Source organism: Rhinoderma darwinii, chromosome 9, assembly GCF_050947455.1.
Source record: "Rhinoderma darwinii isolate aRhiDar2 chromosome 9, aRhiDar2.hap1, whole genome shotgun sequence".
In the NCBI taxonomy this organism is placed as follows: domain Eukaryota; kingdom Metazoa; phylum Chordata; class Amphibia; order Anura; family Rhinodermatidae; genus Rhinoderma; species Rhinoderma darwinii.
Genome location: NC_134695.1, coordinates 8,224,437 through 8,248,758, shown reverse-complemented (window position 1 = coordinate 8,248,758; position 24,322 = coordinate 8,224,437). Strand labels below are relative to the sequence as shown.

The 24,322-nt window shown below is 43.8% G+C and overlaps 1 protein-coding gene across 3 annotated transcripts in view; it reads left to right on the top strand.

Annotated features, from left to right (window-relative positions):
- Positions 1-8,475: 8,475 nt before the first annotated feature.
- The window catches only part of RCOR2 (REST corepressor 2), a 51,100-nt gene continuing 35,253 nt past the window's right edge, over positions 8,476-24,322 (top strand). The window contains exons 1-2 of one of the 3 annotated variants that reach the window (XM_075837227.1): positions 8,476-8,689; positions 9,794-9,951. In XM_075837227.1, coding sequence (XP_075693342.1) covers positions 8,652-8,689; positions 9,794-9,951 — 196 coding nt within the window. In that variant the 5' untranslated portion in view covers positions 8,476-8,651. Of the gene's footprint in view, positions 8,690-9,072; positions 9,350-9,793; positions 9,952-10,646; positions 10,767-24,322 lie in introns of those variants that run through there. The other 2 variants (XM_075837226.1, XM_075837228.1) reach the window with 2 other exon arrangements.

The following is a 24,322-nucleotide window of genomic DNA, read 5'->3' as shown; positions in this document are numbered from 1 at the left end:
CATTATACTTTATGGGCAGATATGGGGTCATTATACTGTGTGTGGCAGCTATGGGGGCATTATACGTGGGGGAAGCTATGGAGGGCATTATACAGTATGGGGGCATCATACTGTGAGCTATAGGGGCATTATGCTGTGTGGGGGCATTATACTGTGTGGGGCAGCTATGGGGGCATTATACTGTAGGGGCAGCATGGAGACATTATACTGTGGGGGCAGCAATGGGGGGTATTATACTGTGGGGGCAGCTATGGAGAGGGCATTATACAGTATGGGGCATCATACTGTGAGCTATAGGGGCATTATACTGTGTGTGGCAGCTATAGGGGCATTATACTGTGGGGGCAGCTATGGGGGCATTATACTGTGGGGGGCAGTAATGGAGGCATTATACTGTGGGGGGCAGCAAATGGGGGGCAGCTACTGGGAGCATTATACTGTAGTGGACTACTTGGGGGCATTATACTGTGTGGGGGGCAGTTATACTGTGTGGGGGAAGCTATGGGGCATTATACTGTGTGGGCAGCTACAGGGAGCATTATACTATGGTGGTCAGCTATGGGGGCATTATACAGTGTGGGGGCAGCTATGGGGCATTATACTGTAGGGGGCAGCTATGGGGGCATTATACTGTGAGGGGGCAGTAATGGGGGCATTATACTGTGGGGGCAGCTACGGGGAGCATTATACTGTGGTGGTCAGCTATGGGGGCATTATACTGTGTGGGGGGCAGCTATGGGGGGGTCATTATACTGTGGGGGCAGCTATGGGGGTTTCATTATACTGTGGGGGCATTTATGGGGTCTGTCGGGCAAGGCAGCTGGGCATAGGCGTGCGCAGGGGTCTGGTGGTGTTGGGGAGGGGTAGGGGGGCCTAAGCTGAATTCTTGCAGCAGGGCCCATATGCCTTTAGCTACGCCACTCCTAGGCAGAGTGCTAGTAGTGCTCTGCCCGGGACTATGGCTCTGGGGTTGACCCTGACAACACTGTCCATATATAGACTGTGACGTCAGGGGCTGTGTGGCCCTACCTGGGACGAGGGGGCTGTGTGGCACTACCTGGGAGGGGGGCTGTGTGGTACTATCTACAGAGGGCACTAAATTTATGGGGTTACAAACTGGGGCCCTAACTTTTATATGGGGGCATAAACAGGGCCTAACGTCTATATGGGGGCACAAAGTGACGATTTTTCGCATTTACTGCCGCCGTGAGTTCCCCCGCAAAGGGGCCTACTAAGTCTGTATCGCCCAAGGGCTCACATAAACCTGGAGCCAGCACTGAGCATGACATCTATGCTCGTCATGATGCGGCAACATCCAGCCTCTCATGATGAGCATGGATGACCAGAGTCACTAAGCAGTTAAAGGATCTGCTACTAACGTCTTGGTGGCAGATACTAATGGACACCGTTAAACGAGGGGGACCTACACAATATTAGGCACAGGCAGGGGCGTAACTAGGAAAGACTGGGCCCCATAGCAAACTTTTGACTGGGCCCCCCCCCCTCTGCTGGGTATCACACAACCCCCCCCCCTTGTAGATAGTGCCTCCCTATAGATTCCACCACACAGCGCCCCCCTATAGATAGCACCATACACAGCCCCCTGTAGATAACGCCATACAGCCCCCTCTGTAGATAACGCCATACAGACCCCCTCTGTAGATAACGCCATACAGCCCCCTCTGTAGATTACGCCATACAGCCCCCCCCCAAAAAAAAAAGCGGCCTATAGTTTGTCCTACAAAAGACATGCATCCCCTATCCACAGGATAGGGGATACATGTGTGATCGCTGGCAGCGATAAGGAGACCGAAAGTTCCCCGAAGTTCTCCATGACTAACCTCGGACTTCTGGCGTCTGCGCAGTTCAATAAAAATGAAAGGAGCGCTGGTCACGCATGCGCACAAGCACGACCGGTGCGCAAGTCATTTCCATGGAGCTGCAGACAGACTACGGAAGTCCGAGGTTTGCCATGGAGAACTTAGGGGGGACTTTCGGTCCCCCGTTCTCCTCATCGCTGGGCGTCCCAGCGATCCCACATGTATCCCTATCCTGTGGTTAGGGGATGCATGTCTTTTGTAGGAACAACCCCTTCAGTGGCGTCTCGCTGTAGCAGCCATAGCGGCTGCTAGCGGAGCCTGCGGCCATGGGAGGGGCCGTGCCGGCGGGTGGCACGGGCCCCCTCATGCTGCAGGCCCCGTAGAAGTCGCTACGGCTGCTATAGCGGTAGTTACGCCACTGCGCATAGGTTTGTACGGCGTAAAACTACAGCTCCCAGCATGGCCGAAACAATGATAAGGATATGCTGGGAGATGCGGTTTCACAAAAAAAAATCATACCACCATCATCTCGCTGCAGATCATACAGTGACTACAATACTGATTAGAGGCAGAATAAACATTTACATTAAGTGACTCACCGGTGACGTCTCAGATTCTAGTTCTTTTCTTCTCACTCCGGTTCAGACATCTATGATGGATTTCTCCCGGCCATGACCCATTTCTGCAGTTTTCCGTTTAGATGTCTTCAGCTTCTCACTTTTAAAACATTTCTGCACCTGTAAACAAAGTTAAAATTCTCAACACCTCTAAATATAACTGTCACACACACACACACACCGTGCCCCCTGTAGATAGTGCCCCCTGTAGATAGTGACCTACATAGAAGCCCCTGTAGATAGTGCCCACATATGGACTCCAGAGCTGCAAGGCAATAGTGCTAACCACTGAGCCACCGTGCTGCCCTACATATAGCTTCCCCTATAGTTAGTGCTCCACGTATAGCCCACCTCTGTAGATATTGTCCCACATATAGCCCACCCCTGTAGACTGCGCACTACATATAGCCACCCTGTTGCTAGTGCCCCACAGGTAACCCACCCCTGTATATAGTGTCCCACACATAGCCCACCCCTATAGAAAGTACCCTAAAAAATAGCTCCCCTATAGATAGTGCTCTACATATAGCCCACCCCTGTATAGTGTCTCACATATACTGCCCCACATATAGACCCCCCAGTAGATAGTGGCCCACATCCCCACATACAGACCTCCCCTGTAGCTAGTGCCCCACATATAGACCCCCCCCTGTATATAGTGGCCCACATATAGACCCCCCTGTATATAGTGGCCCCCACCCCCACATATAGACCCCCCTGTAGCTACTGCCCCACATATAGACCCCCCTATATATAATAGCCCACATAAAGACGACCCCCCCTGTAGATAGACCCCCCCCCCACTATAGATAATGCCATTCACATTTTTATGAGGAAAAAAATATATAAAGTTGACATACTCACATTCTCCGGTTCCCACGCTGTTCACTGGCGATGCAGACATGCTCTCTTCTGAGCATGTCTGCAGGAGCTGAACGAGCGTCCTCCAATGACGCTGATTGGCGGGGCAGAATGACTTGCCCCGCCAATCAGCACCTTCCAAGCATGGAAGCGGCGCGATGATGTCATCGCGCCGCTAGCCAATCAGTGTCATTGTAAGGCACTGGATGGTCAGGCACGGAACATGCCCGGCCATTCAGTGCTAATACATGTATTTGGCTGCCGCTAGCACTGGGGCCCCCTCCGGTGCTAGCGACACCTACAGGCATGAGAGTGCCTGTGTAAGGCTCGTTGGCGCGGGCCCCACAGTAGCGGTGCTACCCCTGTAGCAGCCATAACGGCTGCTAGCGGCGCCACCGGGCATTTGGGAGGGCGTGTCGGCTGGCGGCACGGGCCCCCTCAAGCCCCGGGCCCCGTAGCAGCCGCTACTGCTGCTACCGCGGTAGTTACGCCACTGGGCACAGGGTTAATGTTATGGCTGATCAATGAACAAAGAGCAATGCCTGCTATTCTATCTGTGGTCTTCATCCTTTTTTTGTAGTTTTGTATCCCCACTGTTTGATTATTTCTTCTTACCACCCACTCCTACATTTTTATTATTGGCAATTCTTCTAGCACATCTCTGTGTGTGACCATGCCTCGCTACCACCACCCACCTCTATATCTTTCCATAATCTATTTCCATACCAGCCTCTGAAATTTATTGGTTAGTGATTTTAACGGTTTTATCTGTGCATTCCTGTCCCCCTATCTCAGTTCCTCAGGCATCTATGTGATCATGTCTGCAGACTAACCACTATCTGTTTTCATATTCCAGACTCTGTAGCACCCACCCTGTCTTCTGTAAACATGACCCTGTCCCTATACCATCCACCCACTGTTGCAAGTGATCTTGTTTCTGTACCAGCCACTAATATATCTACTATTATTTGTGTGAATAATATCCGTGTAAGGCTTCGTTCACATCTGCGCTAGGGTCCTGTTCCGTGGGAGCTTTCCGTCAAAACGGGACTCTGACTCACACACGACTACGCTATTGATTCTGTCAAAACGACGGAACCTTTGCACAACTGAGACAAACGGAAACCATTGGCACCGGATCCGTCACCATTGAAATCAATGGTGATGGAAACGGAAACCTTTGGTTTCCGTTTGTGTCAGTCAGGGTCCGGTTCCGAAGGAAAGCTCCCACGGAACGTCGGAACGGGACCCTAGCGCAGATGTGAACGAAGCCTAACTGTTCTATCTAGTGTGTTATTATATATGGTCCACTACTTATATCAATATAAGTGATCAGGACAAACATATTAGTATGTGTATGTAGTGTATTTGTTGCTATAATCAGACTGAAAACAACTGATTGTAGTAATTGCTGTGTGTAAATCATATTATTCATTAGATCCATCAGATACAAGAATGTTTTACCCTAATAAGAATAGTTACTATGACTGTGGTTTGTAAACTTTGGGGGAGATGTATCAAAATGGGTGCAAAGGAAAAGTGGAGCAGTTACTCATGGCAACTAATCAGACTAAACCTCTTATTTTTCAGTGTCCCTTTGCAAAATTAAGGCAGCAACCTAATTGGGTGCCATAGGCAACTACACCATTTTGCATTTGCACCAATTTTGATACATCTCCATCATTTGTGAGTGTGATTGAATTAAATATTATTGGGGTTCTCATTTTAGGAAAGTGTCCATTTGTGTAAATGGCCAGCATGTTATAATGATCCAATTGGAGCCTATTATCTGTCTGTGCAAGCCCAGCGTTAGTGACCAGCATACAAATGCTTCTTATCACATATTTGTTGGTTATACTGTAGTCTTTTAGAACTCGCTACCACTCATGTATATGTATAAGACTCCCTCATTTGCTTATAATGAATCCCCGCATTTATATCAATCTTGTCTTTTCAAGATTGTCTTTTCTTATGGTCTAATTAATGTATTAAACATGTATTCGTCCTGAAAAAAATGTCTGCCCAGTTCACCACCCTTTGATTAACCCTCTCTGTGCCATGGTCTGATGATACATCAAGAAGCACCATGGCACTAAGTATCTGACTATTTTTACAGCCCTTTCACCAATTCTTTCTATGCATTTCCTTTCAGTCTTTTACATGTAGGTGCCCTGGTGATCAGCCTGTGTTAATATAGTTCCTGTATTCCTGGTGGATCATTAATACCCAAAAATAATGAATGTATTTGTTATTAATTTCTCTACTGTCTTTTTTCTGTGTGTTTTGTGTTTTTTTTTTATTTTCCTCCCATGAGATGCTGTTCTGAATGAAGCCTGTCCACCCCAATAGCAATGTGAAATCTGCATGTCTGCTTTTCAGTATCCATGCTCAGCCACCCCCAAACAAAGCTGCCTCCCTCCTATCCAGACTGGGATTACATGCACAGATTTTAGCCCCAATTATAAGGATATTCTCGATTAATTAGAAGTTTGAACTGGACATTTAGGCCTCATTTACACGAGCGTATTATACGCGCGTGCGACGCGCGTGCTTTTCACGCGTGTCGTACGCACCTATAATAGTCTATGGGGCTGTTTAGACGATGCGTGAATTTTGCGCTGCGTGAGTGCGTTGCGTAAAACTCACGACATGTTCTATATTCTTGCGTTTTTCACGCAACACGCACCCATTGACTTCAATGGGTGCGTGAAAACAACGCATGCCACACGGACGGTCCTGCGTTGCTTGCGCGAAAATCACGCAAGAGCTGTCAAAAGGATGAATGTAAACAGAAAAGCACCACGTGCTTTTCTGGTTACAAACATCCAAACGGAGTGTCAAATTAGAGATGAGCGCACCGAACTTCACCGGGTTCGGCCGAACTCGTTTTGACCGAACCCGGCAAAAAATGTTCGGGTACGCGACGTCAGGAGACAGTCACTGCCCACGGTGCTCAAAGACTTAAACTGTTTCAGCACCATGGACAGTGACTTTCGATCACAATATACATATACGTGTAAAAAAAAACAGAAGTTCGGACTTACCGATAAGTCCCGGCTCCTTCCTCCAGTCCGACCTCCCGGGATGACAATTAAGGCCAAGTGACAGCTGCAGCCAATCACAGGCCAAGCACAGGCTACAGCCAATCACAGGCTGCAGCGGTCTCATGGCCTGACGCGTCATCCTGGGAGGTGGGGCCGGATGACAAGAGAGGGACGCGTCACCAAGGCAACGGCCGGGAGACCGGACTGGAGGAAGCAGGCAGTTCATGGTAAGTTTGAAAGTCTTTTTTTATTCACAGGTTGGTGTATATTGTGATCGGCATTCACTGTCGAGGGCGCTGAAAGAGTTACTGCCGATCAGTTAGCTCTTTCAGCACCTTGGACAGTGACGGGCGTTGACTAGCCTCATCTCTGATGGCGGCTGCGCGAAAATCACGCAGCCGCGCATCATACACGGATGACACACGGAGCTGTCAATTGCCTTTTGCGCACGCAAAACGCAGCGTTTTTTTGCGCGCGCAAAACGCACACGCTCGTGTAAATGAGGCCTTAGACACAGGAATATTTCTGCTGCTTCCATTGTGGCAAAACTAAATCCCTGCTATTGCCCACAATAGGGTTTAATGTTTCTATATCCGTTCATACTCATCATCATAGCAACGATGGTAATTGTATCGGAAACATTTATATAAGTTTGATAGTGATTGGATCTGATGGATGAGATCATTTGCCCATTTAAACATTGCAATTATCTAATTACCTCATTAAATTATAGCAAAAAATTACTGTACGTAAAACCAGCCGTAGGACACTTCCAAACGGGTGTATTATGGGTCCTTTTTTGCGCCCGTATTATGGACGCAACACCCAGACTTCCCGTGGCTTATATGGTGCTCTAACTACGGTTCTGATTATCCATGGGTATGTTGCGTCCGTCATAAAGGGCTCAAAAAAACACCAGTCACATTACGTATTATGCCAGTCTAAGGGTATGTTCACACGGCAGCGTCCGGAACGGCTGAAATTACGGGGCTGTTTTCAGGAGAAAACAGCCCCGTCATTTCAGCCGTAACGGCATGTGCAGGCGCTTGAACGCCGCGTCTATTACGGACGTAACTGGAGCTGGTTTTCCATGGAGTCCATGGAAAACGGCTCCAATTACATCTGAAGAAGTGACATGACACTGCTTTGGCGCGGGCGTCTATTTATGCGCCGTCTTTTGACAGCGACGCGAAGCTCCTCCTATTGTAGGATTGAAACGTTGCTGCTGTATTTGGATTGAATAAACCACCATTTTTTTCAACTTGGAGTGCTGCAAAGTTTCTTTTGCTATATATATATATATTCCATCATCTTGACCATCATTCTGCCTTTAACTCAATACCAAGCTTTCTGTATTTTCCGATGTCACATATATGTGTATATAGTGTGCGACAATACTCCAAAAAGGGTCCTTTCCCCCCTCCCTAAAGCAGTGTCGACTTCCTCTATATGCAATCTGACACCTCCACAGATTTTGAAGTGTGCAAGACACTCCCTTTGTGTGCAGCACATCTCCCCTCTGTGATCCATGCACATTTTGCATGCGGTGCTGCAGACACTATATTAATTCCCAGGAGCTCTGTACGCCTTACTGTCTGCTAAAGTCGAGCCTTACACAACCTAAACCTCCATAAGCAAAGGCACTGATATCATTTCTGTAAAATGATATGTTTACCTCTTCTGGGAATTACATAACTTGTATTCATTACCTGAACAGATCAGTGAATGAGTTAATTTAACTGATGTCTGGCCAGCAGCGGAGCAGGAACCACTGTTACCCCTAAGGGTTAACGCTACCAACTAGAATGATAAAATAGTCCTTCAGGCTTCAGAATAGTTTAATTTAAAGTTTGGAAATGAATGCTGGGTCAATAAATAAAGGAGCTCAGGAGGGAAAATAAAAGAAATGAGAGGCCAGTCACAGTGATACTTTGTAAGGGATGTGTGGACAGAAAATTCATGATATGGACACAACTGGTTAGGATACAGGAAGGATGCACGGGGCACACATTATATAATGGTTATTAATTGGAACAGAAATGTGCATGTCCGTATTCTTTTTCCCACATACAGGAATGGATCCCAGCAGATGGAAGAAGGAGCCAAAAACTGCACTTAGATTGTCAGTATCCATAGAAAATAAGAGATGGCCAATGATTTCAATGGGCGCTATGTAATGTTTTCCTTTCTCTGCAGTGGCTCTGCAGGCAAAATGAGCCTGGCAATAACCGATTACTGTAGGGATCTGCAGTCTTAAAGAGGCATAGGGAGCTTCTCCACCATTCAGCTGAAAATCACCAAGAAACGCTATGTGTTACTGGTCAATGGTTAAGCAGCTAATTTACAGGTAATTGGAAGGTTTTATTTTGCTACAAGGGGAAAAATAAATTCCCTGTAAAAAAATACCCCCGACCAAGAAAAATATCTTTGTGTAAATGGACAGCTCTGGCATTGTCCCAAGATCGTACAGAATGGCACACATAATGGAAGGAAGTTAGGCTGACTGGCATCAGGAGGGGCTTGTGGTGATACATTTTTCTTTTGGTGGCACTGAAAAATAGGGATAAGGGACGGTAAGTAGAAAAGGAGCTTAGGAGCGGTAAGTAATTGAAGGAAATGCGCTGAGTAGCAGAGGGGGAGGGGCGACATGGTGGTGGAGGGGAGAGGGTACTTGCGAGCTGGGAGGGTTAGGAAAGGGTTAGAGGAGGGGAGGTCACATTGGGTGATGCCGGCAGCTGTGCACTCACATGGCGAGAAACAGAGCAGTCTAAGCGGCGGATTGGTGCCTCCGCGGGAGTGAGATGGCTGGACCGGATCTTGATTCGTGAGCAGGCTGCTTGTGTGTGGCTGAATCTTATTGTGACTGAACGGCTCTGGGAACCGCTGGACTTCCCTTTCTCTGGTACTTTCTGTCTTCTCACGTCCAGTCCATGTCCTGTGCTTCCTTCCAAGGGAATACATTGCCTCTGCAAACTTTTCTCTGTGCTGCACAAAGGCAGAGCTCCAGGTATAGATAATAATATTAGAATAACCTACAAAAACCTTGTACTCCTGCAACTCCCACATCCCTTTATTCCTCACCTAAAACAATGCCACTTGCTCTCTTTTTTTTCATCATTTAATGCGCTGATCTTTCTTCAGTTTGGATTAGGAATGTGTTATATTGGTGATAAAATGATTTCTGCTGATTTTGTTTTTTAACTTAAAGAAAAACTTTGTTTGCAAATGTGTTTTTCTGTGATAATTCATGTCCCATTCCTGATCATCAAAACCCTTACTTTACCTTATTCCTGTTATTGTCTAATCCAATAAAATAATCTGCAGCCATTTGTGCCACGCTCACTCTTTCTAATCCATGGATTATATATTTTAATCTGAAGTAACATAATCTATACTTTGGTTCACTGTAATTTATTTTTTGTGTGTTTTTTGGCTGTTTATGGTGATCCAGCATCCTGTCAACGATTGAAGGGTTAAAGGATCCTGCAATGCCCTCCGTGATGGAGAAGTCTCCAGGCTCCACGGTAATCATCTCTCGTAACAAAGCCAAATCGGACGGCTTGGGAAGCAATTCCGAGGAGGAAAGCAGCGAGGATGAAGCGCCAAGGGGTAAGCTTTCAGGAATCCCTAAAATGATGGACTTGTTTTAGGGCTCCCTCACAGTCTCATTGTCGTGCTTGGCTGCTCTGGTAGAGTAAGGGTTAAGGATTTACTTGAAGCTCCCTGGAACTAAAAGGATTATGGTCTGCTTTGCATTACTTTGGTATGGTAGGAGTTAAATGGGTTAATGGCTGTTTTAGTTTCTTAGAATGGAAGGGTTAAGGACTGTATCTTCCATCTTTAAGAAAATGGGTTCATGGCTGCTTTACAGCTCCCTAGCAGGGGTCAAGGGCTCCCATGCGACTCCATGGAATAGATGGGTTTAATAGCTGCTTTATGGCTGCATAGCAGGAAAGGGTTAACCCTGCTGCTTTGCTTTACTTTGGTAGGGTAGCCATGTAGGGTTTCCTTACCGCTGCCTTGCAGAAAATGGGTTAATGTCTGCTTTACAACTCCCTAAAGCAAATGGTTAAAGGGTTTCCAAAAAAAAAATAAAAAATTGACTGACTTAAAGCTCCATAAAATGGGTTGGGGCTTCCATGCAGCTTCCCAAAGGAAGAAAAAGAATACGATTTGCCCTGTAGCCCCCTGAAAAGGGTAAAGAGCTGCTGTGTAGTTCTCTGGAAAATGAGGGATTGAGTGCTGTCATCTGTTCTCTGGCAGGAAATGTGGTCAGGCTTCCGAGCAGCCACCTAGAAGGAGCGGTGGAGCGCTGCTCTCTGGTAGGATCAGGACTGAATGCTACCACACCGGTCTCCAATAAGACGAGGGCTGAGTGCAGCTGTGGCAGGACAATGGCTGAACACGACCTATGCCGCTATTTGGTAGGGCAATGGTTGAGTGCTGCGATTGCAGGATTCTAGTCACATGAACCTTTTATAGGGTTTAGTTGCTGCCATGTATTGCCGTAATTAAAGAGGCTCTTATCGATAATGATATTGTCGGTGGCTACTGTTTATCTACTTTATAGTTAGATAAGGGGTTCTGCATGATTCACAAATAAAGCTGGGAGTAAACCATTCTAGGAGTTAGATGGTTGCTCAGCATGTCATATTTTTTATCTGGTCTTTGTCAGTAGTTCATTAACCTCTTACTGGAGCTTTCTGTTTGCGGTTGGCTTGCAGCTGCCCTTGTTATATACTGACCATTTTTTAGACCCAATATGATAATCCTTTTCTAATATCATTAGTTATTCTCTGTGTCCTTTTTGTCTTCTTATAGTCTTTGACCCTTCTAATTTACATGTTTTCGATTCTTTGTTTTCTAGAAGCGCCTGCCCTCTGTTTCTTTAATTCTCAAGATTGCTTCTACTAGTCTGCTTGGGTCCTCTAGTCTCTTACTACCACCCGGAGCTGTCTCAGTGAATCTCGTGTGTTGATGCTCGCTAGCCTCCACCCCCCCATGACCGTGAACGCTGTGTATTCCTCAATCATTTCTTTTGCCGCCCTTCAGTAGGTGCCACTGGCTGCCAGTCTTCTCATTTTTGGGCCTGCCTCTGTTCATTTCTAGTGCCTGGCTTATTATTTGCAGTGTATTATCTTCCCACTCTACAGTTTATTCTGATGGTGAATCATCTCTCATTCCATATGTTTATGCTAGATGCGCCATAGCCAAAACATAAAGAGAAATGGTAAAGAACTGATGGCCTCTCATAGGCCATTCTTCTTTAGACCTGATGGAGAAGCATTGTATTTGCAGGGGTCACTTTTTGTCCCCATCTCATTTCTTTTCTGATTGTTTAGAATAACATTTTTCCTCACCTTGTCTTTGAAGGAGCTAACCTATGAAATATGACCCAGGATATAGATTTTCCCCGGTTTTATCATTAGTAGCGGTAATGCTTTTTTGTTTTGTCTACTGTTCTTTAAGATAATGGTTGTATTTCTCTGTTCTCAGGAACCTATGCCTAAAAGAGGCTCTGTCACCAGATTATTAGTGCCCTATCTCCTACATAATCTGATCGGTGCTGTAATGTAGGTAACAGTGGTTTTTTTTTTGGGTGGGTTTTTTTTTGAAAAATTATAATTTTTGAGCAATTTTAGATTTATGCTAATTCGTTTCTTAACCCCTTAGTGTCTAAGCCTGTTTTGGCCTTCAGGACCAGCCCCATTTTTGCAAATCTGACGTCCCTTTATGTGGTAATAACTCCAGAATGCTTTTGCCTATCCAAGCGATTCTGAGATTGTTTTCTCGTGACATATTGTACTTTATGATACTTAAAAAATGTAGTCGTTAAATTCAATATTTATTTTTTTAAAAAGCCAAGATTTAGAGAAAATTAGCAAAAATGTGCATTTTTCTCAATTTAAATGTATTTACTTGTAAAACAGATAGTAATACCACACAAATTACTTACTAGTTTATATTTCCCATATGTCTACTTTATGTTTGCGTCGTTTTTTGAACATTCTTTTATTTTTCTAGGACGTTACAAGGCTTAGAAATTTAGCAGCAATTTCTCATATTTTCAAGAAAATTTCAAAAGGCTATTTTTTCAGGGACCAGTTCAGTTCTGAAGTGGCTTTGAGGGCCTTATATATTAGAAAGTCCCCGGAAGTCACCCCATTTTGAAAACTGCACCCATCAAAGTATTCAAAACAGCATTCAGAAAGTGTTTTAACCCTTTAGGCGTTTCACAGGAATTAAAGCAAAGTAGAGGTGAAATGTACAAATTTCATTTTTTTTTTCTTCGAAAATTCATTTGTAATACATTTTTTCTGTACCACAGAAGGTTTTACCCAAGAAATGCAACTCAATATTTATTGCCCAGATTCTGCAGTTTTTAGAAATATCCCACATGTGGCCCTAGTGTGATAATGGACTGAAACACAGGCCTCAGAAGCAAAGGAGCACCTAGTGGATTTTGGGGCCTCCTTCTTTTTTTTTTTTTTTTTTTTAAGAATATATTTTAGGCACCATGTCCGGTTTGAATAGGTCTTGTGGTACCAAAACAGTAAAGACCCCCAAAAAGTGACCCAATTTTGGAAACTATACACCTCAAGGAATTTATCTATGGGTATAGTTAGCATTTTGAACCCACAGTTTTTTTGCTAAATTTATTTGAATTAGTATGTGAAGATGAAAATCTACTTTTTTTTTTTGTGAAAAAACTTAGAAATGTTACATTTTTACAAGGAATAAAGTAGAAAAAACACCCCAACATATGTAAAGCAATTTCTTCCGATTATAGCAATACCCCATATGTGGTAATAAACTGCTGTTTGGACCCACAGCAGGCCTCAGAAGAGAAGGAGCACCATTTGGATTTCTGATTTTGCTGGAATAGTTTTCAGTGCCATGTCGCGTTTGCAATGCACTGGAGGGATGAAAACCGTGGAATCCCCCCAATAGTGGCCCCATTTTGGAAGCTACACCCCTCAAGGAATTTTTCTAGGGGTAAAGTTAGCATTTTGACCCCACAATTGTTTTGCTGAATTCATTGGAATTAGTCTGTAAAGGTAAAAATCTACTTTTTTTTCTGAAAAAAGGTAGCCATTTTTAATTTTTACAAGGAATAAAGGAGAAAAAGCACCCCAACATTTGTAAAACAATTTCTCCTGATTACGTAAATACCCCATATGTGGTAATAAACTGCTGTTTGGACCCACACCGGGGCTTAGACGGGAAGGAGCGCTATTTGGCTTTTGGAGCTCCAATTTAGCTGCAATCGTTTTTGGGTGTCATGTCGAATTTGCAAAGCCCCCGAGAGACCGAAAGAGTGGAAGCCCCTCAAAAGTAACCCCATTTGGGAAACTACACCACTTAAGGAATCTATCTAGGGGTATAGTGAGCATTTAGGCCCCACACGTCTTTTGCAGAATTTATTAGAATTAGGGCGTGAAAATGAATATCAACATTATTTCCACTAAAATGTTGCATTTTTTCAATTTCACAAAGGATAAAGGAGAAAATGCACCCCAACATTTGTAAAGCAATTTCTCCCGAGCACGGCTATACCCCACATGTGGTCATAAATGCTTTTTCATTAGAAAGTAATTAACCCTTTACGAACTGATTCATGTTTTGCTTTTTCGTTTTTCCTCCCCGCTTTCCGAGAGCCACAACTTTTTAATTTTTCCGTCAATAGAGTGGTGTGAGGGCATATTATTTGCGGGACGAGCTGTCTTTTTTTTTTTTTTTTATTGGTACCATTTTTTGGTACATAAGACTTTTTGAGCACTTTTTATTACATTTTTTGTTAGAGCCAGGGTGACCAAAAAACTGCGATTTTGCAGTTTAAAATTCTTTCTTTTTCACGACGTTCGCCGTGTGAGTTAAATAATGGTATATTCTAATAGCTTGGACTTTTACGGACGCAGCGATACCAATTTTGTGTATTTTTTTTTTTTTTTTTTGTATTTTTTTTTTAAAGTTTACTTTAGAGAAAAAATTTGAAAAGGCTTTATTTTTGGACTTTAAATATTTATTAAATTTTTTCCACTGATGATAACTATTTACTTTTTGTTTTTACATATTTTATTAGTCCCCCTGGGAGACTTGAACCAGCGATCGTTAGATCACTGGTAGAATACACTGCAATACTAATGTATTGCAGTATATTGTGATTTTTACAGGCTCCTGTAACAGCGTGATCGCTGTTTCTGTCCGTTAGTCCCGGGTATCAGCTGTAATACACAGCTGACACCCGCAGCGTATGGCGCGGGCTCAGCGCGTGAGATGCTCCATATATCACCCCCCACACCACGGCATGCTATTAAGTCATGGTGCGCGAAGGGTGGTGCAGAGTGAAAATTAAAATTTTCCACTGATGTGTCATTTTAGTGCACTATGTTGTGCCCAGTTTGTTCCACAAATACCACATAAAATATTAACAGGGTTCTCCCGGGTATGGCGATGCCATATCGGTGGACGTAAACGGCTGTTTTGGCACGCTGTAGGGCTCAGAAGGGAGGGACGCCATTTGGCTTTTGGAGCGCATATTTTGCTTGGTAGTAGCTCTGGCGTTTTGCTGGTATTTCAGTTTATAATGTGGGGGCACATGTAAGCTGGGCAGAGTACATCAGGGGCATAATAAGAGGGTATAATAATGGGGTAAATAAATAATAATCCACAGATATGTGGCCAGTGTCGCACATATAAATGGCACCCGATCCTATCCGCTTTTGTACATTTTGCATCGCCATAATCTGGGACCTGGAACTTTTTTTTTTTATTTTTTCACCACCAGAGCTGTGTGAGGGCTTATTTGTTGCGGGACAATCTGTAATTTTCATTGGTACCATTTTGGGGTACATGTGATTTTGTTGATCACTTTTTATTCAATTTTTCGGCAAGCCAGGTGACCAAAAACCATCAATTCTGACAATGATTTTTATTTATTTTTGACGGCGTTTACCCTGGGCTATAAATGACTATTATACTTTATTCTGCACGATTACAGCGATACCATATGTATATAGTTTTTTAATGTTTTGCAGCGATTGCGCAATAAAATAACTTATTTAGAAAATAAATTATTTTCTGTGTTACCATATTCTGAGAGCCATAACTTTTATTTTTCAGTCAAAAAAGCTGTGTAAGGGCTTGATTTTTGCGTGACGGTTTGTAGTTTGTATCGGTACTACTTTGGCGTACATGCGACTTTTTGATCACTTTTTATTACATATTTTGGGAGGGGAAATTTTTCACCGTGCGGGAAAAATATTATATTTTTATAGTTGGAGTCGTTACGAACGCGGTGATACCAAATATGTGCAATTTTTTTTTTTTACGTATTCATTTTTTTTCCTATAATAAAAGACTTTTATAATAGGAAAAAAGCAGTTCTTGTTTATATCCCTTTATAACTTGTATTTTTACACTTTTTTTAAAAACATTTTTCTTCTTTTTTTTTTTTTTTTTTTTTTTTTTTACTTTTTTCACTTGTCCCACTAGGGGACACTTAGACTTGCAGCTCTGATCGCTGCTGGAATACATTACACTACACACGTTGTGTAATGCATTCCAACTGTCATTGTGACGTAACAGTCACACTGACAGGAAGCCTACGACGACCACCCTCCGTTGTCTGGCGTCCGGTTGCCATGGGTACGATCGCCAGCCCCCGTGATTTCACATAGGGGCTGCCGATCGGCGCTAAACACCTTAATTGTGGCGTTCAAAATCGAGCGCCGCAATTAAGGGGTTAACTGCCGATATCAGCGGCGATGGGCCGCTGATCGGCAACGGGGAATGCAGGGCAGACACCCTGCACAGTTAACCGCCGCTGCAGTGTAGCGCCGCTTGGCGGTTAACGGTCAAAGCACAGACGTAGCTGCACGCCAAGGTGCGCGAACTTACTGCTCACCTTGACGTACAGTTACGTCATGGTGCGTTAAGGGGTTAATAGACAACTGGGCGTTGTACAGAGGAGTGTATGACGCTGACCAATCAATGTCACACACTTGTCATTGTTACAGCCCATTGTTAGTGTGAATGTGCAGTGAAAGAAGCTGGGCTGGAACAATGAGAAGTGAATGACACTGATTGGTTAGCGTCATACACTCCTTCACAACGCCCAGTTGCTAAAAAGTAAAAACACGCCCAGTTGTCTATTAAGAAAGTAATTAGCATAAATCTAAAATTGCTCATAACTTGCTCAAAAATGATTGTTTTTCAAAATAAAAACCACTGCTGTTATCTACATTACAGCGCCGATCAGATTATGTAGGAGATAGAGCACTTATAATCTGGTGACAGAGCCTCTTTAATGTAGGTAACCTCCTACAATTAGATGGAATGGAGAGTTGCTACAAAGTGCGCTTTTTCCTCTGGAGGACCCAGTATATCTGTGCATTACACGGACTGCACTTTGATTTTAATAGACACCATGTAATGCGTAATTTCCCCTGTTGTGGTGCGGCAGGGAAACAAAGCATTCGTGGCATATTAGTGTCCCTCAGGGTCCCATCATTGGGGTACCATGTGACCATCTTATATTAGGGGAGCTCTTACAAAAGAAGGTATTCTTCAATGTGAGAGGAGATTTTTAAATTAGTCATAGGCATCAAGATATTCCCTCAATACACTGTATCTTGTTTTTGTGATTTGCACGTTTGTCAGAAGGGGGTCATATGATAATATGGATTTCCCTTCATATGAATTAATAATTTTATTTTTTTTAGTACTGTAGATGATTAGCATTAAAGGGGTTGTCCAGTTTAGAAAACCCATTTTCATATACACTATTAGGGAATTTTGAGTTAATAGAGGGGGCTCCCCTGTTCAGGATCCTCTTCACTTTGCCAGAGTGGAGAGTGGTTACAAACGGCATCTCTCGCTCTGGAGGACCTGTCCTATCCTGCATTACACAGCCTCATACACTTAATGTTCCAGCCAATTGTTACAGTGTGATTGTGCAGTGAAAGAAGCTGGGCTGGAACAATGAGAAGTGTATGACGCTGATTGGTCACTGATTGGTCAGCGTCATACACTCCTCTGTACAACGCCCATTTGGTCAAAAGTAAAAACACGCCCAGTTGGTCATTAAGAAACTAATTAGCATAAATCAAAAATTGCTCATAAATTGCTCAAAAATGATAGTTTTTTCAAAATAAAACCCACTGCTGTTATCTACATTACAGCGCCGATCAGATTATGTCGGAGATAGGGCATTTATAATCTGGTGACAGAGCCTCTTTAAGCACCCCATAGCGGTAGCTGCAGTCTGACAAAGTCTTATCATTCACTCTGTGGAGATGATGTGGAGCCCTAGATCAGGGCTTCTCAAACTTTCTCTACTAAGGCCTAACCAACCAGAACATGGTGATGCATGGGTGTCCCCAGTGGTCAAAGTCCATTCCAAGGATTTAAAAAAAATCAAAACTGAAAACGTACCTAACGTTTTTAACTTTTCAGAATAAGCTGTCGTGTGTACATGAGGAATAACACGCTTTCTGGACATTATACGGCTTGTTTAGGATATTTTTTTTTTTTTTAGCAGTTTTCCTCTTTGCAGGCTTGATGAGTAATTCTTGGTTTCTTTGAGCTAGTGGGTGGAGCCTAACTGCTAACCTGTCCTTTATACACCGCACACATTACGCAGTGATGTAGCCTCGGGCAGAAATAGCAGCCAGGGGCTCTGGCTGCTTTAAAGTTCTGGCGGTCACAGTGAATGTAGAGCCACCAGGCAGGTGGTGTCTGGAGTTCCCGGCCAGGGTGCTTCCGTTCCGAAGCTGCGGTTGGGGACTCCAGCATTGCAAAGCTCCTGATATCACTGTCCATTTATATGGGCAGTGACATCAAAGGCTTCCCTGGGCACTCTACCCTAGGGGTTCCGATGATTTATCCCACTGTTATACGTCCCGATCTAGTCCTCTGACAGAGAAAAGACACTGTGAACTAGGCCTGCAAGAACAGTTGGGGGGGGGGGGGGGAGGCTGATAAATGGAGAAAGAAACAACTTCGACATATTATTCAGGAACAATTTCCTTGAGCTCAACTGCAGGAGGCCTTTTTTTTTTTTTCTATCGCTAAATACCTGGTTATGTCCCCTGGCTGATATGCAATTTCTATCCTGTTACGAGGATTTATCATCTCTTCAGTTCAAGTGTCCCCCTTCTTGCTGGATCTCATTAGAACATACATTTGGGAGTCCTCACAAATGAGGAGTGGTCCCTGGCTTTAACTTCCCTGAGGCCCCATATCACAGTGAGCACATGTCGAAGATATATATTTAACATAGGGCATACATGACAACTAGCAGGCTCAACAAATTTTAAGCCAGGTTTCCATAAGCTGTGCCCAAAGTGTAGGGAGACCTCTGGCTGTTTCTTTCAATCATTGTGGTTCTGTCCTGTTCTCAGAGGGCACTGGGAGCAAATCTGCAAGTTTCTTCATGACGTGATGGATGTCACAGTACCTGATGACCCCAAGGTTTGCCTTTTTTAGGTTTTGTATTGTCTCTGAGACGTTCTAATCATGCTCGAAAAACGTCTCGCAGCCCCTTTTTTTATTTTTAGTCCCTCCTGTGTTCCCTTGACCATGTGGTCCTTTAGAAACGGCAAGCTTTCCCTCTTTATAGATCTTTCTCTGTAGATGCCTAGACCTCATAAGTAGGGTTCACTCCTACTTTTAGGTGGAACGCATAACTCTTTTACTCTTTTTGTTTAATGCACTACACAATGACTTTTTGCTGTTAGTCTTGTAGATTGTTATGGTTGTAATGTGTGCCTTTCTCCCAGTTGACCTTTTTGGGATATGTATTGTATGTTTCTTTCATGTGACTTACATCCTTTCTTTTTGTACATACTGCAGGATTATGATGTTGTCATTGTGTATATATACTATATGGACAAAAGTTTTGGGACACATTGACTATAGGTGTTTGTTGTGTATATTGACTATTGGTGTTTTCATTCAGTTCCATTGCCACAGGTATATAAAATCAAGCACGTAGCCATGCAGTCTGCCTTTATAAACATTTATGAATGAATGGGTCGTTCTAAATAGTTTTCTGAATTCCAGTGTGGTGCTGTAATAGGATACGACCATTGTAACAAGTCAGATTGTGAAATGTCTTACCACCTAGATATTCCACGACCAACTGTGAGTGGTATTATTGCCAAATGGAAGTGTTTAGTAAACCACAGCAACTCCGCCACAAAGTGGAGACCACACAAAGTTACAGAACAAGGGCGCCGATGGCTTAGGCGCATAGTGCATAAAAGTTGCCATGCTCTGCTAACTCAATAACTTCAGAATTTCAAACCTCCTCTGGTATTCACATCAGCAAAAAATCAGGTGCAATCAAGCCTTACATCACCAAGCACAATGCCAAGTGTCGGCTGGAGTCGTGTAAAACATGCTACCTCTGGACTCTGTTCTGTGGGGTGACAAATCACGCTTCTCTATCTGGCAGTCTGATGGACGAGTCTGGGTTTGGTGAATGCAAGAGAACGTCACCTGCCTGACTGCATTGTGCCAACTGTAAAGTTTGGTGAAGGGATAATGCTATGGGGTTGTTTGTTTAAGGGTTGGTCTAGGTCCCTTGGTTCCAGTGAAGAGAAATCTTAATGCTTCAGTATACCAAGACACTTTGAACAATTGTATGCTTCCAACTTTGTAGGAACGGTTTGGGGAAGGCCCTTTTCTGTTCAAGCATGGCACTGTCCCAGTTCATAAAGCAAGATCTATAAAGGCATGGTTGGTGAATTTGGTGTGGAAGAACTTGACTTGCCGTCATGAAGCCCTGACCACAACCCCATCGAACACTTTTGGGATAAACTAGAACGGAGATTGCGAGCCAAGCTCTCTAGCCCCAACGTCCGTGTCTGACCTGACAAATGCTCTGGTGGATGAATGGACAAAAATTCCCACAGACACGATCTAAAATCTTGTGGAAGCTATTTTAGTCGCAAAAAAATAATAATATTAAACTTACTCAGAAGTCTGCTTCTTCCAGGCCAGCCTCCTGGGATGATGCTTTATCCCATGTGACCGCCGCTGCAGCCAATCACAGGCTGCAGCGGTCTCCTGGGATAGAACATCATCCCAGGCGGCCGACCTGCTAGCAGGCCGGCTGAATGCTCAGCAGTTTTCCGCAGCGGACATCCCGGGCGAAAAACTGCACCACAATTTGGTGTGGTTTTTCGCCCAGAATTCCCCGTGGCCACAGGGGTGGATACAAGATACCGTGGCCTAGAACAAAATGATCCACGGCCCAGTATCGGTCCAGGGCTCTGTTGTGGGGGATCACTACTCTAGATAACACCTTTTTGAAATTAAGCTGGCTTGGTGATCAGCTGATCAATGCGATTTAAGGATTCTAAAAATGACTATGGTCATCTTTTATTGTGGGGTCATTTCTCCTGCTGCAGTAAGGAAAACTTATTACATAGTGGCCATTCAAGTGAACGGCTATCCATGTAATACAAGGACGGGCCAGGTTCGCCAAAGTGGAAGTTCTCACAAAAATTGGCTTAAAAGTATATTTAGATCAATTATTCCCCCACCCTCAATATATTTCCCTTACTAATATATTTTATCTTGCAGTTGATCCGTTTTTCCAGTTGTCATGCGATTTACATGACCGCTTCCATGCTGTCTCTGCCCCAGATCAGGAATGTTTCATATTCACATCATGTGACGCTTTCCCGGCTCTTATAGTGCTGAGAGAATAAAACCTCACTGATCGTGGTTCTTTACTCCTATGTGCCTCTAGAACAAAACGTCACATATCATGTCTTGTTACCTTACTTCCTCAGTGTAAAACACCACCTGATGGAAACATCACAGATCCTGTGATCTTTCCTCCGCTACAATAAACTCCTCCTCAACAAATGTAACCGGGGTGTTCCATGTAGGGATGAGTAATGTCTGTAGCAGGGTACATTGGGAGGGAATGTGGCATGGACAGGGGAGGGAAGCTTGTACAGAGGCGGGGGGCAGTGATCTTTCAGAGGAGGGAGGTATTACAGTAGGAGAGATGCATCATGGGAAAGGTAGTTTTTAACCGGAAAACAGCACAGTGGGAACCGCGTAATTTAAAATAACGGTGAGAGTAAACAAGAGCTCAGCGGGAGAGCATGAATTTCATTAAATTTCACAGAAAAGGAGTCCGAAAAGACAAGTGATAATGCAAAACATGTTGTGTATTTTATTTATTTTTTAAAAGCTGATAACTCCTTTAAGATCTCAAGATGCTGAATTAGAGCTGTACAGGTCTCATCCGTTTAGGGTACCCACACATGTAGAGGATTTTCTGCACCAAAATCTGTAAATGTGACGTTCTGTTTCGCTTCATGTTTTACCCCTTCTATAGTGAAAGAATGCTCCTGAATTCTGTGTGGAAAATGTTTAGCAGCATGTGGATGAGCTTTATAAAATCCCATCCACTTGCCTGCAACAATTTTTTGCTACAGATTTTCCACTTGCACATCCAGACATAAAATCTGCAACAAATCTGCTAGGTGTGCAGGGAGCAGCCTTAGGCCTAATGCACACGACCGTAGCCATGTGCACGGCCGTGGTTTTCAAGTCGGCCGGCAGCGCACTGTCAGCCGCGAGCCGTCCGCAAATCGCGGGCCTTGCACATGGTTGCAGAACACGGCCGTAATAAGGCATGCCCGTTCTTTCTGCAGTCCAGGCTCCCGGGCCATGCATGGACTGTGAAAACCACGGTCGTGTGCATGGCCCCGTAGGAATGAATGGGGCCACAATTCTCCTGTGGATTTTCGGGGGAATTGTGGCCGCAAAAGCACGTTCGTGTGCACGGGGCCTTAGTCAATAGGAGCTGTTTGCAGCTGTATCGGTAGAAGCAGCCACCAGCGTTTTGAGAGCTTACAGTGATTTTACACAGCCAAATGTGGGCCGTATAAACGATCACTGATCAACGAGACAGCTATTTGATAGGCGTTTTGTTTGCTCTTTTCACAAGGAGCTATCTATGGGGAAGAGCGGACGTTACTACAATTGCTCGTCCTCGTACATTTCTATCATGTCGGCGTGATACATTTAAAACTATGCAGTCAGCCTATGAACGAGCGTTTGCTCATTCATCGGCTGATTGTTGCCCTATTGCCTATTTTTCTGTGAACGCTCATTTCCCGATAATTAATTGATGTAAAAGGGCCCTTAAGTGAGGGGACAGAGAAATTGAGCTATGTACTAAGAGAAACAGAGCACTGATGCCTTATTAAACATATTAGTAAAATATTTCTCATTGTTCAATATCTACTTGCCTAAACTTCAGCAAAGAATCAATGTATCAAATAATATGCAGAAGCCGATTCCCCACCACGTAATCATTCATTTACTACAGGGAATTAATGTTGCACATATCAACATGCTGTGGGTTATACCGTAGCCATATACAGTTTTAAAGAATGTTTCCTTTTTTTCTGGTTTCCAGTTTTCTCTTCCCTTTGTTTTTTTAAATACAGATCATTGCTTTTGTTTCTTTCCACACGGAGGGGGGAAGGGAAGCCACCTTTTTTATGTCAGCTTGCTCCTAAAATGTTAATTGATGCCCCTTTTCAGATAGACAATAAATATATATAGTTTTTCTTTGAACATATTCAGGGCATATTATTATTTATTCCTGTTTTTTAGCACTCTTCCTGCTTCTCTGCACCATTACCCTCCTTTCCTTTTGGCTTTCCAGCCTGAACATTTCCTCGTTCTGAAGATGCACTCTCTAGGCTTTTTCTCAACCCTCTGTAGTGATGCCTACTTTGCTTTTGCTACGGTTGTTACACTTAGAATTTTATGTATTTTTTTTAATTTGTTCATCCTTTTTTTTTTTTTTTCTGTTTTTCCATACTTCTTTACTATGAATATTTTCTTTATTTGTTTATTTTATTTCTTATGAATATCATAGAACTGGGCTTAAGGCTGGGTTCACACAGAGTTTTTTGCAGGAGGAAAATCTGTCTCAAAATTCCGTCTGGATTTTGAATCAGATTTTCCCCTGCCTGCATGCCGATTTTTTTCGTGGCGTTTTTCGCCCGAGGCCATTCAGCGCCGCGGGCATAAAACGCAGCGAAATACGCTTTCTCTGCCTCCCATTGATGTCAATGGGAAGTCCGAGATTTAAACACCCGAAGATAGGGCATGTCCCTTGTTCACGCGAGCTGGTTTTTCCGCTCGTGGGAAAAAAACTCCTCCGCCTCCCATTGGAATCAATGGGAGGTATTTTCGGCCGTTTTTTGGCGCGTTATCCGACACGGTTTCCACGTCAAACTCGTCAAAAAACTCAGTGTGAACTCCCCCTGAGTGTAGCAATTTGAATGAAGAAAATAAGTTAGAGAAAATATCCTTTTGATCAGCACAGGACCATTTCAGAATCGGTGTCCCATAAACAAAACTTTTTGATTTTTATTATACAAACAATTGTACTCGCTTAAAGAGGCTCTGTCACCACGTTATAAGTGCACTATCTCTTACATAATGAGATCGGCGCTATAATGTAGGTAACAGCAGTGGTTTTTTTTATTTTGAAAAACAATCTATTTTCACTTGCTTAATGCCCAACTGGGCGTGTTTTTACTTTTGACCAAGTGGGCGTTGTGGAGAGAAGTGTATGACGCTGACCAATCAGCGTCATACAACCAGGATAGGATGTATATTCACAATCCCGACACTTCGGTAACGTGTGTGTGTGTGTGTGTGTGTCCCACACAAATGTTACCGAAGTGTCGGGATTGTGAATAGACATCCCGTCCTGGCTGGAGGTGATGTCTATTCACTGTCAGGACACTTTAGTAACGTTAATGTGTGTGTGTGTGTGTATGTGACTGCACATAGTGAACAACGCAGGATCACTATGTGCAGAGTAAATGAATGGACAGAAGTGTATGACGCTGATTGGTCACTGATTGGTCAGCGTCATACACTTCTCTCCACAACGCCCACTTGGTCAAAAGTAAAAACGCCCAGTTGG